Source organism: Microtus pennsylvanicus, chromosome 2, assembly GCF_037038515.1.
Source record: "Microtus pennsylvanicus isolate mMicPen1 chromosome 2, mMicPen1.hap1, whole genome shotgun sequence".
NCBI lineage: Eukaryota > Metazoa > Chordata > Mammalia > Rodentia > Cricetidae > Microtus > Microtus pennsylvanicus.
This window is the reverse complement of record NC_134580.1, coordinates 16,276,172-16,292,643: the sequence shown is the minus strand read 5'-3', so window position 1 is coordinate 16,292,643 and position 16,472 is coordinate 16,276,172. Positions and strand designations below refer to the sequence as shown.

The 16,472-nt window shown below is 47.0% G+C and overlaps 1 protein-coding gene across 2 annotated transcripts in view; it reads right to left on the bottom strand.

The window, feature by feature from the left end:
* Positions 1 to 226: 226 nt before the first annotated feature.
* The window catches only part of Tafa5 (TAFA chemokine like family member 5), a 198,022-nt gene continuing 181,776 nt past the window's right edge, over positions 227 to 16,472 (bottom strand). For both annotated transcript variants that reach the window (XM_075960268.1, XM_075960267.1), the window contains exon 4: positions 227 to 2,307. In XM_075960268.1, the coding sequence (XP_075816383.1) occupies positions 2,299 to 2,307 (9 nt within the window). In that variant the 3' untranslated portion in view covers positions 227 to 2,298. The remainder of the gene's footprint in view (positions 2,308 to 16,472) is intronic.

The window sequence follows — 16,472 nt, the reverse complement described above, 5'->3', positions numbered from 1 at the left end:
ATACAACCTCTGAATCAGGGATGGCTTCAGAGCCCACTGCGCAAGCCCTGGAAATTCTTGGCACTCAGCTCCCAGAGAGTGCAGCAAGCAGGAGTTGGTGACAGCGTCAGCCTCAGATGCGGTGATCAGGAAGGACCCAGGGCATGGTGCCCACCTACTGTCCCCACCAGCCACACGGACTATTCCCCTCTCCCAGGACACCACGGCCAGGGAACAAAAGCCATGCTTATCAAAGGACTTTTTTTCTTTATTTTCATAATTTAGCTGAATCAACACAAAATCGGATACCGTAAAACAAGGGGAAAATACGCTGCAACATCTTAAATCTCCCGGTCTCTGCCCTCGGATGGAGGTGTCTATGCTAGCTTGCCAAAGAAACGGCTGAGGGGAGGCGGAATGTATGTTGAGGTTCAGAGATGAGATGAGACCTCCTGCCCTGTTTGCCCCCCGGAGACATAGGCCACCGGAGCCTGGCACCATGCAGACAGTGGCCTTGCCTGGCCACCTCCTCTGAAGAGAATCCCTCATCTCAGCCTCGTCGCTCTGCCTAGGATGCTCATCCCTCGACATGAATGAAGGGAAGACACGTGGATACTGGAATGCGTCTCACAGAAATGGGCTTTCGTTCCTATCTTTAGCCTATGGTTGCTGGAACGGCATCTATATACTGGAGTTAAATACATTTTTTTTTTGCTTTTTCCTTTAGTAGCATATTACTAGCATGATAGTCATGTTAATTGGACGTGTAGGTAGTATACTTTTAGAAGAACTCAGGAAAATGAATGGGGACTGTGGCTGTCCCTTATCCGCTGGCCTCTGGCACCACAGTGTATGTAGGGCAACCAAGGAAACTGACTCTTCCCCAGTTCCTCTGCCCCCCTCCAGCCCTGCTGTCTCAGCCTCCTGGTGTGGAGACTGAGGAACTCTGAGAACCAAGGGGGCCATTTACTGGGGAAGGGCAAGTTGGCCGAACATGGACTCAAGATCTATGGGATGGTAAAAGGGGGTTAAGAGAGAGAGAGGGACCTAAATCCATCAGAGGAGGCATGACCAAAGTATTGTACACACAATGTTTACCAACAGACTCACAGGGGGTTGTGAGCTACCAGACCAAACCAAAGCAAAGAGAGACATAGCTTCCTAGCATGGGCAAGGTCCTCTGTACCTCACCCACTGCTTGGCCCCTCCATGCCTGCATTGAGGTCCTCCATGGCCACCTCGGAGTCTCAGGGGGGCCTGGCCACAACTCTTGGGATGGTCAGACCTGCCGTCAAATGTTAAATAGGATTTTCTACAAATATACAACATATAAAAACTGTTAAATATATAACTTTAGGCTTTTGCAAAATACATTTAATGATCTCTTTCAAACAGGGTTACTTCAGTTTTCTTTAATTTGCTTTCTGGAGCTAAATGGTGTATCAGATGAGATAGCAGTCACGGGAGACCCAGCATGCTCTTGGCAAATGGTGGATTATCCAACTATCAAAAATGGAGCTGTGGAAGAGGCATGTCTAACTGGTTAAAACAGAAAGTGATTTTAGTACGACAGAGTTGGTCTAAGCACAGGGGCAGAGGGTCTGTGTCCGGGGCCCTTTGCTGTCCGCTGGGGGCCGTCTCCGGCCACGCCCCGGCTGCGTCCTGCAGGTGCCCCACAGTGGTGTCCTTCTGGGCAAAGCCATCCTCCTAGAGCACGCTGCAGTGTTCGTGGGGCGGGGGTCTTGGCCGCGGATGGCCTCTCCATGCTGCCTGGGCCACCAGCATATCTGCCACTGTGCCCTCCCCCGCCCCACAATCAAACCCGGGAACTCTTGGCAGCAGGGATGCGTCCACGTTAAAATAGATTTGCTCTTTGGTCTATTGAGAATACTGAAAGTATAAGAAAATAAAAGTGATTCAGACAGTCTGGGACACAGGAAGTGGTGGCTTCTGCACCCGACAGTCCCCGGACCTTGCGTTGTGGCTCAGCTGGCTGGGCTGCAGCCTCCTTGTTCTTGTCCTCCGACTCCAGGGAGCAAGTGGCTATGGAGGGTGGGTGCAGCCAGGCTCCACACACCAGGTATTGCTGATTCCTGGCACCACCCCTGACCTGTGGGTCTGAGTCCCGGCCTCCTGGGTTCAGCTGGACAGACTTGAGCTCAGAGCTACGAGGAATTGGGCTGTCCTGGTTAGGCCTCTGGGAAACTGTGGGTATGTGGAGTACAGGCGGTGTCCATACGGGATGGAGGACTGTGGCTGAGGTGTAGAATCTCCAGGGAGCCACGGCCACTCCCAGGGGCACCGCAGGGGCTGCGACTGTCAGGAGACCTGAAGAGCAAAGACACAGCAGTCAGCCTTATACTGAAACCACCCAGCCATGTTTCCGGCACAGTCCCTGGCACATATACCTCTCCTCTTGCCCATCATGGGCAAGTTTATCATCTTCCGGAAGCTAAGATTGCAGACCTGAATGATGGTGCGGGGTGGGCAGATGGGGGAGAGGGGTCACTCTGCCTAAGATTATGCCCCAGGAGCACCACCCTGTTAGTGTTCCAGGGGAGGCTGCCCTCTGCTGGGGACCCAGAGGAACCTCTGTAAACTCCCCAGCTGGTCTAGGTCCACTTGGTCTCCTAAGAGTGCGTGGCACCAATCTGCAAACTTAGCATTTACCCCATGCTGGCCCAGGAGGCATGCATTTCCCCTCTGGACCCTTTAACAGATGCCAAGAGGAGAGGAGGCACACCCTTCCCCCACCTTTCAGCAACCAGACCAAGACAACAGACAATAAAACATCTCCAGGAGTCCTACAGTGACAGAAGGGGGAGGTGAAAGGCTGGTATCAGCCATGGGAGAGGCTTGTCCCCCAGGAAGAGCGCTCACACAATTCTGACAACTTAGCAGAACACCTTGGAGGAGAGACCTGAGCTGAGACAAGTATGGGCCAACAATGGGCGGGACCACACTTTGACCAAGACTCTTGAGTTACACATACACCTCCTACCCTCTGCGCCTGAATTTCTTCAGTATCCCACAGACGCAGGGAGCACTGGACCTCTGATTCCTCCTCCCACTGTGTCCGAGTGGAATAAATCTGCTTTCTCTGCTCTTCACCAAGGCTGGTCTCTGTTGAATTAGGATGGATGACGGGCCTTGCTTGTCGGGGCTGTCAGCACTCAAGCTATGAAGTCTAACAACCCTACCAACAACCCCACTTCTGTCACTCTGAGAAAGTGCCCTGGGACTGATTCCAGAACATAGAGTGAGGTCCAGCTGTTGAGTGGCCTCTCCAGGCCACATGCCATGTAGGGGGCTTCAGGGAGACCATGGATTGTTGGTGGCAGCCACACCCCATAAACTGGGCAAGTTTATAGGTGTAGCAGCTTCTTTGTATCCTTGTATACTTACCAAACACACGGGGACAACTGCGTCTGAAAAGCTCAGATTGTTTTTATCAATATCCCTCAACAGGGCATGCTAAGAACAGCTCACACAGCATTCACACCATAGTTAACAGATGTTTGGTGTGGGAGAATTGTCTGTATTCTGTCAATCATGTTTTAAATAAATGCTGATTGACCAGGGAGGAAGTATAGGCGGGTCAACAAGAAAGGAAGTAGAGGCAGGGTGATGAGAACAGAATTCTAGGAAGGAGGAGGAAGTCCATTCCTCCCAGTCCTGCACAGACCACGGAAGAAGCAAGATATGAGTTGCCCTGCTGAGAAAGGTACCGAGTCATGTGGCTAACATAGATAAGAATAATGGGTTAATATAAGTGATAAGAGCTAATAAGAAGCCTGAGCTAATGGGCCATTCAGTTTATAACTTATGGAGACTTCTGTGTGATTGACTTTGGGACTTGCCGGCTGTGGGAACTGGGTAGGACAGAAACCCCAGCTAGCAGGGCCTCGTGTTACAGATGTTGACTAAGACCACAGCATCCTGCCTGTCTCTGTGGCTTGGCAGACTTGGTGTGGGCTTCAGGGATGCTTACCCCCTCCCTCTACTGTCATACCCAACTGAGATGGGTCTGTGGTCTGTGTCTGCAGCACATTTTGGAAGGTGATTGTTACATATGATAGGATGATGGGGGCTGTCTGCAAACACAGGAAAACCAACAGCTGAAACCACACACATTTGTTATCTGGTGACATTTCCTAGGAAGACAAATATATTGCTGAATTATCAAAAATTCATTCTTTCTAGATGTGTTCTGGGGGCCGCTCTCTCATCACTGTTCTGTAGCAATAGTCTCTGCTCTTTCTAGAAAGGAATGATGTGGAAGGTCTTAGTATTACTCCATCTGTGACACACACACACACACACACACACACACACACAGCTGGTTTCTGTTCATGCTCTCTTATTCCATTATAAACCCCTCCTATCTTCCAGCACCATGAAGATTCTTCATGGTGAGGGACCAAGCAGGCCATGCTTAGCCCTGTGAGCTCCCCCTCCCTACACCTAAAGCCTTCTACCTGATACTGCATGGCTGGCTGAAACAACCCTTTTCAGAAGCACAGAAGCTCTTGGCTGTCCTCTCCCTCCAAGACCCTGCCCCTAGGTGCCAGGGTCACAGAGCAGGGTTCATGAGGCCAGGTCACTCAATGGTCAGTGAGGCTGCCCCTGAGCATAAACCTGCTGGGATATAGCTCACAGGTGGTCTCCCATCCAGCCAGCAGGGATAGCCTGCTGGCCACTCCATGCTGAGCTCCTGCTTCTGAGTTTGCCTGGGTCTGCAGACACGATGGCTGCACATGGTCATCAGCTCTGCAGCTCACAGTTTTAGGGCTAGCGTTTGAGGGCAGCTCAGCAGAGCTGGCTCCAGCTGCAGGGGATCACCCAGATCTTCTTGAGGTTAGTTACTGTGGTCTCAGCCTCATGGTGACAGAACCCCATCCCAACCTCTCCTACACAGCTCAAGTTAGGGCAGTTGCCACTTGACACTCTAAACATGGAAGTGCACTTTGCCTGGAGGGCCTTGTCACTAATACACTATTGTAGCCAAGATGTCACACACTTATCCAGCAGAGACGTTATTTCTTGCTCTCTGTTGTCTCACTTAATGGAATATTGGCTGCAGATACTGTGCTGAAGTATAACGACACATGAGCATGAAAAATGCTCTCATGAAATCCATTATTTTATTGCCAACTTGAAAGATAAATAAAAATTAAAATTTTTGTTTAAGAATTGATAAAAAATAATTTACAAATCAGAGATGAATCCATGAATGTTTTAAACCATGAATATAATATAAAAAAATTGTGTGAAACTCGCAGAACAAATTCTAGTTCAATAAAGGAATATACAAACATGGACTGGAGGGATGGCTCAGTGGTTCGAGCACTGGCTGCTCTTCCAGGGAACCAGGGTTTGCTTGCTAGCACCCACATGGCAGCTCACAACAATCCTGAACTCCAGTTCCAGAGTACCTGATACCCTCTGCTGGTCATCATGGGCACTGCACACTCCTGGCGTATAGACATACATGCAGTAAATATTGAAAATACAAGAGAGAGAAATACAAACCCAAACAGCAGAGGGAAAGACCTAGATGACATATAAGACTTAACCTTCCTGATTACAGAGCCAGTGGGGGAAGGGATGAAGGGATCTGCATTAGCAGTATAAAAGGTGCCTATGCTTAATCAGCATGCCTGCCACTCTGGGCTGATGCCTGACTTTTCAGAGCCTTAGAATAAAAAGTCCTGCTCTTACTCCTGGGCCTCCGGTGCTTTTTTTTTTTTTAATGAAGTGAGGTGAGGGTCCACATGTTACATTTAGTTTGGCAAGTAGCAGAGCAGCATTTTGTTTGGTCCCCTTTCTACTTTCTTTTTGTGGTTGGCGGTACTAGTAATTCGCCCAACACATTTTCTGGTCATTGGGTACGCTGATCCTTTGTGGTGTGCCGCTGAGATTCGCTTTTCTTACTTATTGAATCTGTGGCTCCCTAGCACAGTTATTGTAGGCCAACAATCCGCAATCTTTTGCTTTTATTTATATCACATTAGACAAAAGCTAGGCCTCCCTTCCTCTCCCTTCATTTGTTTTTCGAGACAGAGTCTTGATGTCCATAGCCCAGGTTGAACCTCCTTGTCACAGCCTCTGAGTGTGGAGGGCTGGGATTTCTCTGGTGGATTCCACCACACCCTCCTAGAGGTCTTCACTGATCCTTCATGTGGGCTTCCTCCATCGGCAACACAGTGAGGACTCATTCTACAGATTTCCTCCGCAGTAACCTCTTCGGCACCCAGCTCTGGATCTTATGGAATACCTAACCACCGAAACAGGCGCTGTGGATGCCACCTCCCTTTCCAGGCCTCGAGGGAGCCTCAGGTAGAATTAGGGGATGCCAAAGATCTCTGGAGAGAGCTTAGGGGTGGTAGGTAGGTGTTGTGAACTCCTCCAGAGACGTGACTGTCATTCTGACAAGGGTCCTCACGTGCATGCTGGACACAGAGGGACACTGAGGACTGCTGCTCCTCAGTGGCTACTGGATGAGACCAGTCTGGATGGTTCATGGTGTCTCTAGGTCTCAGCTTGAATGTCACTGCCACAGTTGCCCAAGAATTACAGAGGCAGTATGACAAAGATTGGAAGTCCATGTCCACACATGATCTAACATTATAGAATGACCACTGTAGGGCCTGACCTCCAGGCTGGGACATTTAGAATAGGTCTCTTCTTAGCTGCCCCCAAACCACTCTGGGATTGAGTGGAGGGCAGGGTGATTGGACAAGATCCTAGGAGAGCAGCCTGGTCAGCACGACACCTATGTGGCCACAAAAGTAGGACCCACAAGCCTTTCTGGGCTCATGCATTCCAGGCTATGATGGATTTCCAACATCCATCTTTGTTGGGGGAGGCCAGCCAGAGGGCCCAAGAGCCAAAGATTTGTGGCTGGCCATGTCCCACAGCCCCAAGTGTCTGTGACTCATATGTTGCTGACTGTCACAGTTGCCATCTCAGGAGTATACCATCTGTGTTCCATGTGTGTGCCCATGATAAGTGACTTGTATAACCAGGCATGCCCAGAGATGGTTACAAATCTCACCCTTGAGAGCCCGAGACCTTTAGCTACATCATTTCCCACTCACCCTAACCTCATGCTCCCCTTCCCAGTTGTCCAGTTGAGCACTGTCCCTTTCTGGTCCTGGATGTCCCCAGATACTCCATGAGTAGCTACAAGTCCTATCTAATGGGTCAGCACAATCAAAGATCTGTCTTTTTCAGCTAGACCTGAGACCAAATGTCCTGCCCACACAGGACAGAGAAACCTGCCTCAGAGCCCAAACTGACTCAGCTCCTGAGAACACACACTGGGCCGCAAAGGATGCCCTAGTGGGATGAGTACAAGGAAGACCAGCCTGCAACCTGCCTTGCTCATTTCACCTAGGGGAGAAAGGCCAGTGGGTGATGCTACCAGGAGTAACCAGCTATTCAGGCGGCACGTCTCTGGATCATTTCCTACAGTGCTGGTGCCCAGACGCACTTCTGGGGTCACAGTGTGACTGTGAGCTCGGGGCAACAGAGCCACACAGCAGTCACGAGGTCACTCTGGCATCCTGCAGACTCCAGCTCAGCACTCATAGTGACTGGGGTGGACTGAAGGACACATGGCAACAGGTTCTACCTGACTTCAAAGCAACAGGACATGTCTGCTGAGAATGGAAATGGGGTTCATTCAAAGGCACTGGGTCGTTTCTGCAGTCAACACACAGGGTTGAGCCCTGAAAACAGTAAGTACTGTGTACATTTTGATAGCATGCTGGTAATGGGATAAAGGGCCTGATGGGTCACTGTAGGTGACAAAGATGTGTTCCTGTATAAGGAACCTGCACACTGACATCACTGAGTATAGAGTCACTTGTACTCAGGTTCAAGGCATCCAGGATCCCCTGTCTGGCTGACAATGGTCCCAGGAACACAGCAGAACGACCTCCTGCCCCTCCAGGCTGGTTTAGAAGACAGCAGGACATGGTTTGTGGGGCAGAATCTGATCAGATCTATACCTTCAGACAGCAGCTATGTGAGCTACTTAGCTTAGTTAAGCTGGGTTCTGTTCATAGAGGGCCTTTGCTTAGGGCTACCTAAATGTGAATTCCCCAAGACACAGTCACAGAAGCAACCTCAAGGCTCAGGAAAGGCATTGGGCCTAGGTGCCTGGCTCTCACTCCTGGGATCTGCTGCTCCATCTCTAAAGGTGGAGCTGCACCATCGTTGGCCCCATTTTCAGTCCAGTGGAGACCTGAGGTAAGCAACACCACTCTGCTACCTGAGGATCAGGGCCAACCTCCAGGAGACAAAGTCCCTCACCCAGGAAATGTCAGAGACTAAGGATTATCTCGGAATAGCCTTTGCCAACAGCCAAAGACAAGAGCTCTGAAAAGTGACCCAATGCCACCAGGCTGGGCAGACAGAGCCCAGTATAGACCTGTACCTTTAAACTGCCCAATGGCAAACAGCAGCCCTGATAAAATTCACAAGCAATGTCTCCCCACACTAATCAAAATGGGGTGTGATCACTGAAGCACTCCAGGGCCCACTGGGACCCAGGGCTCTATGTACAGGACTCGTAGGATGCTCAGAGGAAAGCCTTGGGCTTGCCTGAGGAATCTGCCCACAGTTATTCATCCTTCCATCAAGTAGTTATTGATCTTCCATAAACAAACTCCTTAACAAGGAGGGAACCAGAGAGGAGTGGATGCGGACTCTCTTCTCAACGGGAGGGCTCTGCCTGTGCAGCTAGCCTTGGAGGAAAGCTGAACTTCTGTGCATGTCACTTGGCTCTTGTGCCTTTGTGACTGGGAGCAGAGACTGTGTCCAATTACTCTTGGTACCCTGGATGGTAGACGGGATGACCTGCCTACCCTGACCTTGATTCTAGCAGATGTAATCAAGGCAAGATAGAGTCCCATTGGATTATGGAGGATCATAATCCAACCGTTAATGTTGTTACAAGGGCAGGATTCAGGGTTTGAACACCGATACAAACAGTGCCGTTAGAAACAGCCACATGGAGACAGAGGCAGAGACTGAACTGGTGCAATCATGAGCCAGGGAATGTTGGGAGCACCAGAGACTTGGCAAGGCAGGAGGAGTCTTCCTCTATGGAGGCTATGGAGGGAGCCGGCTCAGTATACACCCTCATCTTAGAGTTTTGCACTTAGAGCTGTTAACAAGTTAAGCTTCTGAGGTTAGAGGCCACCTACCTGTGCCCAATGGGGCTCCCACACTGTTACCATATAAACCCCACAAAACCAGGCAGGACTCAGGTGCTACAGGCACTTGCACCTAAGATGGTTTGAGGTGTCACTGCTGGATTAGATTAGCATCCACCATTCCAGAGTCTCTGTGTACTATCTTGACTATGGGCAAGGGCTGTGATGGGCTGAGATCGGAAACAAATACCTCTGTTAACCTTCACAATGAAGCCCAGTGGGCAGTCTGCCTCGAGAAAAATTAGAGGTCTTTACAACACCCAGGGGTTCCTCTATCCTCTAAGAACCCTGAAGACTGTCTACTGCATAGCAGGCCCTGAACAACCAGGTCCTGATCTCCACTGTGTACAGCACCAGTCATTCCCTATTCTCCTTGCTGCCATCATGGGGTCCCCTGACCCTCTTCTAGCTCCCAAGATTCCGTTTGGTCTGCTAATATTGCTCCTTCTTGGCTAGCGGAGATAGCAGCTGAAGTGAACTTCCTGCTGGGCTGATTAAGAGCCAGAAGAAAGATGGGAAATCACCCTCTACCCACACAGAGGAGGACATGGGCGGGACGGTAAAGAAACAGCTCTTTAGGTCCTCAGCCTACCTCCAAGCGGACCCCACAGAGGCAGCGAAGGAAAGGCAGGTAGGCCTGCAATCCCAGGTGACTAGCCCCAGCCCAGAGCAGAGAACACAGGGACAGTTCAGACCCTCATACAAAGGCAGAGACAGAACAGGTACAGGTAGGGCCAGGCTATGAGAGCAGCCCAGGACACACTCAAGAAGATGGACAGAACATCACATGCTTCTTCCCAAGATCCCCCTTAATCAGCAACATCTAGACCTCCAGAACCTGAGCTGGGAGGAAGGTAGACATGGCTAGAGGGGCTGAGGCAAAAGTCTACCCGGTCACAGCTGTGGAGTGTCACTAGCTGCTGAAGGACACTGTGGCTGGATACATGTGGCTAGACGGAGAGTAGAAAAGCAAGAACAAGGCAGCCCTTCTATGCTATGAGGCAGAGAAATACATGGACACGATGCTGGGACCCCCTGAGCTATATGTGTACTGTCCCCAACTTAACTGCTACAGGGAGAACCGGCTGCAGCACTGCTTTAAGCAAGGTACAAGCGGCATGTGTACATACACTGGTGAGTTAAATAACCTAAGTCCTCTTGAACATCAGCTTGAGTTTTAACTGAGTTTGAATATAGAGTACTTATAGTTCTGCCTTCAACGCTTTAAAATCCATTTTGAGTTTTCAGGTGTTAACTTTCTGGTGTGGGATTTTTAAGAAGCAACTCAACCAGGAGCACTAGACAGTAGGAAATAAACTGAGAGCTGAAATAAAAAAAAATAGAAACAGAAAACAATACAAATAATCAATGAAACAAAGAGTTGGTTTTTCGAGAAAAATAACAAAATAGACAAACACTTGTCCAAACTAACCAAAAGGGAGAGAATATCCAAATCAACAAAATCAGAAATGAAAAAGGGGGACATAACTACAAACACAGAGGAAATCCAGAGAATCATTAGATCATACTACAAAAACCTGTACTCCACAAAATTGTAAAACTTAAAAGAAAGGGACAATTTTCTGGATAAATATCACTTACCAAAATTAAATCAAGACCAGATAAGCAAATTAAACAGACCTATAACTGCTGAAGAAATAGAAACAGTCATCAAAAGTCTCCCAAGCAAAAAAAGTCTAGGACTAGATGGTTTCAGCTCAGAATTCTACAAGATTTTCAAAGAAGAACCAATACTCCTCAAATTGTTCCACACAATAGAAACAGAAGGAACATTGCCAAATTCCTTTCAAGAAGCTACAATTACCTTGATACCCAAACCACACAAAGACATCACTAAGAAAGAGAATTACAGACCAATCTCTCTCATGAACATTGACACAAAAATATTCAGTAAAATACTGGCAAACCAAATCCAAGAACACATCAGAAAAATCATCCACCATGATCAAGTTAGCTTCATCACAGAGATGCAGGGATGGTTCAACATATGAAAATCTGTCAACGTAATCCACCATATAAACAAACTGAAAAAAAAATCACATGATCATCTCATTAGATGCTGAAAAAGCCTTCAACAGCCGGGTGGTGGCGGCACACGCCTTTAATCCCAGCACTTGGGAGGCAGAGGCAGGCGGATCTCTGTGAGTTCGAGGCCAGCCTGGTCTACAAGAGCTAGTTCCAGGACAGGCTCCAAAACCACAGAGAAACCCTGTCTCAAAAAACAAAAACAAAAAAAAAGCCTTCAACAAAGTACATCTCTTCATGATAAAGGTCTTGGAGAGAGCAGGAATACAAGGAACATACCTAAACATAATAAAGGAAATATACAGTAAGCAAACAGCCAACATCAAACTAAATGGAGAGAAACTCAAAGCAATCCCACTGAAATCAGGAACAAGACAAGGTTATCCACTCTCTCCATATCTATTCAAGATAGTTCTTGAGGTCTTAGCTAGAGCAATAAGACAACAAAAGGAGATCAAGGGGATACAAATCAGAAAAGAAGAAGTCAAACACCCACTATTTGCTGATGATGTGATAGTACATAAGGGACCCCAAAAATTCTACCAAGGAACTTCTACAACTCATAAACAGCTTCAGTAATGCAGCGGGATACAAGATTAACTTGAAAAAAATTAGTAGCCCCCTTTACACAGATGATAAATGGGCTGAGATACGACTCTGAGAAACATCACCCTTCACAACAACCACAAATATACAATATCTTGGAGTAATTCTAACCAAACAAGTGGAAGACCTGTATGACAAGAACGTTAAACCTTTGAAGAAAGAAATTGAAGAAGACACCAGAAAATGGAAAGATCTCCCATGCTATTGGATAGGTAGAATTAACATAGTAAAAATGGCAGTCTTACCAAAAGCAATTGACAATTTCAATGCAACACCCATCAAAATCCCAGCAAAATTCTTCACAGACCTCAAAATAACGGTAATCAACTTGATATGGAAAAGCAAAAAACCCAGGATAGCCAAAAAATGCTGTACAATAAAAGAGCTTCTGGAGGCATCACAATCCCTGACTTCAAACTCTACTACAGAGCTACAGTAATAAAAACAACCTGGTATTGACACAAAAACAGACAGGAGGACCAATGAAACAGAATCGAAGAGGCGGATATCAATCCACACACCTATGAAAACCTGATTTTTGACAAAGAGGCAAAAAATATAAAGTGGGTAAAGGAAAGCATATTCAATAAATGGTGCTGGTATAACTGGATATCAACATGTAGAAGAATGAAAATAGATCCATATCTATTCCCATGCACAAAACTTAAGTCCAAATGGATCAAAAACTTCAACATAAAAGCAACCACACTGAACCTCATAGAAGAGAAAGTGGGAAGTACACTTGAAAGCATTGGCATAGGAGATCACTTTCTAAATATAACCCCAGTAGCACAGACACTGAGAGAAACAATTAATAAATGGGACCTCCTGAAACTGAGAAATTTCTGTAAACCAAAGGACATGATTGGCAAAATGGCAGCCTACAGAATGGGAAAAGATCTTCACCAACCCTACATTGGACAGAGGGCTGATCTCCAAAATATACAAAAAACTCAAAAAATTGATCATCAAAACAAATAATCCAATAAAAAATGGGGTACAGACCTAAAGAGCAAACTGAATCTAAAATGGCTGAAACACACTTAAGGAAATGCTCACCATCCTTAGTCATCAGAGATATACAAATCAAAACAACTCTGAGATTCCATCTTACCTCTGACAGATGACAACTTATGCTGGAGAGGTTGTGGGGTAAAGGAAACACTTCTGCATTGTTGGTGGGAGTGCAAGCTAGAACAACCCCTTTGGATGTCAGTGTGGCGATTTCTCAGCAAATTAGGAAACAACCTTCCTCAAGACCTAGTAATACCACTTTTGGGTATATACCCAAAGGATGCTCAATCGTGCCACAAAGACATGTGCTCAACTATGTTCATAGCAGCTTTGCTTGTCATAGCCAGAACCTGGAAACAGCCTAAATGCCCCTCGACCGAAGAATGCATAGAAAATGTGGTCATTTACACAATGGAAAAAAATAATGACATCTTGAAATTTGTGGGCAAATGGATGGATCTAGAAAACATCTTATTGAGTGAGGTAACTCAAACCCAGAAAAACAAATATCATATGTACTCACTCACAAGACAAAAAGCAAGGAAAATCCAGTCTGCAATTCATAATCCCAAAGAACCCAGATAACAAAGAGGACCCTAAGAGAAACATACATGGATCTGATCTACATGGGAAATAGAAAAAGACAAGGTATCCTGAGTAAATTGGGAGCATGGGGATCATGGGAAAGGATAAAAGGGAAGGGGAAAGGAAGGGAGCGAAGTAGAGAAAAATATATAGCTCAAGAAAAACAATTTAAAAACTCCATTTAAATTTATATCTATATTTCTTGGCATCTATTCTCATGGAAGCATTCCTAGAAACTTCCAGAAGCTGGGCTGTAATGTGGGGCAGTTCTCAGAAGTGCCAGGTAGTCATGGCTGATGGCTCTTTTTATTGTACCCCACTTCCAGGTCAGCTGCCAGGCTGGCCATTCCATGTTCCTTGGGAAGGACAGGCACCAGCATAGTTCTCCATCACTATGATCAGGATGTAGGCCTGGTCCTCATTCAAGGGGTACCCTGCTTTTAAAAAGTTTGTTGGTCAAGGAGACCCCAGAGGAAGACTATATATCCTCAAGGGAAAGTCTCACAGAACTTGGATGTGAAAAGGTCAAGACATTGGGAGTCTCCTCAGGTTAACTGACTCTCAGTGTGAAGACCAAAAGCAAGTGAAAATGAGTGTTCTGATAGGTGTTCACTCGCCCCTCATAACTGCTGTAGATCTGATTGGACTTCAGCACTTGACCTGCTTCTATACCTAACCCACCGCCAGTGGCTAAGGGCCTGTAATGACAAGGTGACCACAGTACCTATGAGAAAAATACTGGCAAATGCTGTGGGACAATGGTCTGCACCCTGTCATTTCTATTTTAAATAAACACTGATTGGCCAATGGCCAAGAAGGAAGTATAGACAGGGTGACCAGGAAGGAAGTAGAGGCAGAGCAATGAGAATTCTGGGAAGAGGGAAGTTTCAGTCTGCAGTCGTCACCTAGACACAGAGGGAGCCAGACACAGAGCAAGCAAGATGTGACTGCCAGAAAAGGTACCAAGCCACGTGGCTAACACAGACAAGAATTATGGGCCAATATAAGTTAGAAGAACTAATAAGAAGCCTGAGCTAATAGGTCAGTCAGCTTATGATTAATGTAGACCTCTGTGTGTTTATTTGGGACTAAATGGCTGTGGGACCTGGTGGGACAGAAACATCAGTCAACAGGCAAATATGTGCATGTTTAAATGTATGTATTGTGTAGGCTATATGTGCATGTGTATGTGAATGTATCTGTGAGTGAAAGCAGGTGTGGTGTATGCGTGTGCACATGTGGGAATGGCATGCACATGTATGTGCTTGAAGATATGATATATACACGTATGATTCATGTATACATGCAATACATGTGCCTTGTGTGCATGTGGCTGTTTTGTATGCATGTATATAGCTGTGAGATAGCACATACACACGAGTGAGGTACGTACATGTGAATGTGTAAATGTTGCTGGGATCATATATCTGTGTGCACACAGTTACAGTGTATACCTGCTAGAAAAGCTAGTCAGTAGTGGGACCCCTGACCTCAGAAGCATGCCAAAGTGGGTTGCAAAGTCTGTGAGTTCAGTATGCAGCAATAGAAAACTGACCCATCCTGCCCAGGAAGAACTAGCTTCTTATACATTTTAAACTGGAATGAGGTTAGGCATGAGCACATCAAACTATCATACCCGCAGCTTTAGCCTCCTTCCTCAATTTAGTGACTGTTAGCAGTGAGGATGGTCCCTGGTGAGGTGACATCCCTCCCCACAGGATCCATAGCAGAAGGTCCTTGAGGGACAGAGCTAGAAGCTGAGGTGCTCTGGATGCCTTTGAGGGGTGCAGACACCCAAAAGAGCAGAGACAGGGACTCAAGTGCAAGTAGCTGGTTCACCTTTGCTATCTTGAATCTTGAGCCGCAGGGAGAAGAGTTAAACCCTGCAGCCCAGCAGTGAGCTTTGGGAATAGAGTGCTGACTAGATTTCAGGTTCTGAGCAGGACTCAAGGCAGCAAAGAGATGTTACTGTCCCTCAGCACTGAAGTCCATCAGGAAAGGGCTCCTGAGTTCAGGCTAGTTAGATGATTCTGAGCAAATCTCCCTAGGTGGAGCGCACAACATCAATATGGCCACTGTAGCTGTTTCATGGAGATGGTGCTAACCATTTCATGATATTTAATCAGGAATCGTGTTTGTATATTTACAGGGCTTGGGCAATCACCACCACCGTTTGGTTTAGTTTAACTTTGTGTCCTCAATGAGACACCATGCCGTCAGCCATCATCCCCTTTCTCTATAAGCTCCTGGCATTTTCCTATCATTCTGGTCTTCTCAGACTGGCCATTTTACAGAAGCAGAAGAGGCACACAGTGAGGACTCAGTCCTGGTTTCTTTCACGCAGTACGAAGCGTACAAGGTGTACCGCATGGTGGCAAGCAGCAGCGCCCATTCCTCTTCACAGCTGAGGGCAGTGTTACAGTTATTCACCCACTGGCCACTGATGGACACCTAGCCATTGAGTGGCTGGCTGCTTGAACAACGTCACGATAAACAGGTGTGCACGTGTGTGGCCAGGCAATCCTCTTTCGTGGGTAGAAAGACACGAGGAGTGGAACTGAGGGTCCTGTGCCAACTCTAGGCTCGCTTTCCTGAACAATGGCAACCCTGGGCTCCAAGTGCACTGAGCACTTCTCTCTGATTATCCAGACCGATGCTGTCCAAACACCTTCCAGAAGACTGATGAGTTTATACATCCTCGTGTCTTCTGGAAGGCTACAGAGGTAGCTGGAAGGAGAGAAAAGCAATGTCTCTGATGATTGCCACCTCATTTGTGTTTTTATCAACTATGGTCTGAGAAGAACCTCCACACGTTCTTCTGCATTCCTGTTTCACACAGCAGGAATTGGCAATTCCCACCTCTCATTCCTTTTCCTCTGTAGACTGTTTCTGCAGCACACAAAATTGTCCACTGTTCCATCCAATCTCCAGATTACCTCGGTTCTACCTATAATTCTTCAGCTTTACGATGGATTACGTATTAAAATGATTTCAGTAGAACAGATATTTGGGACACTG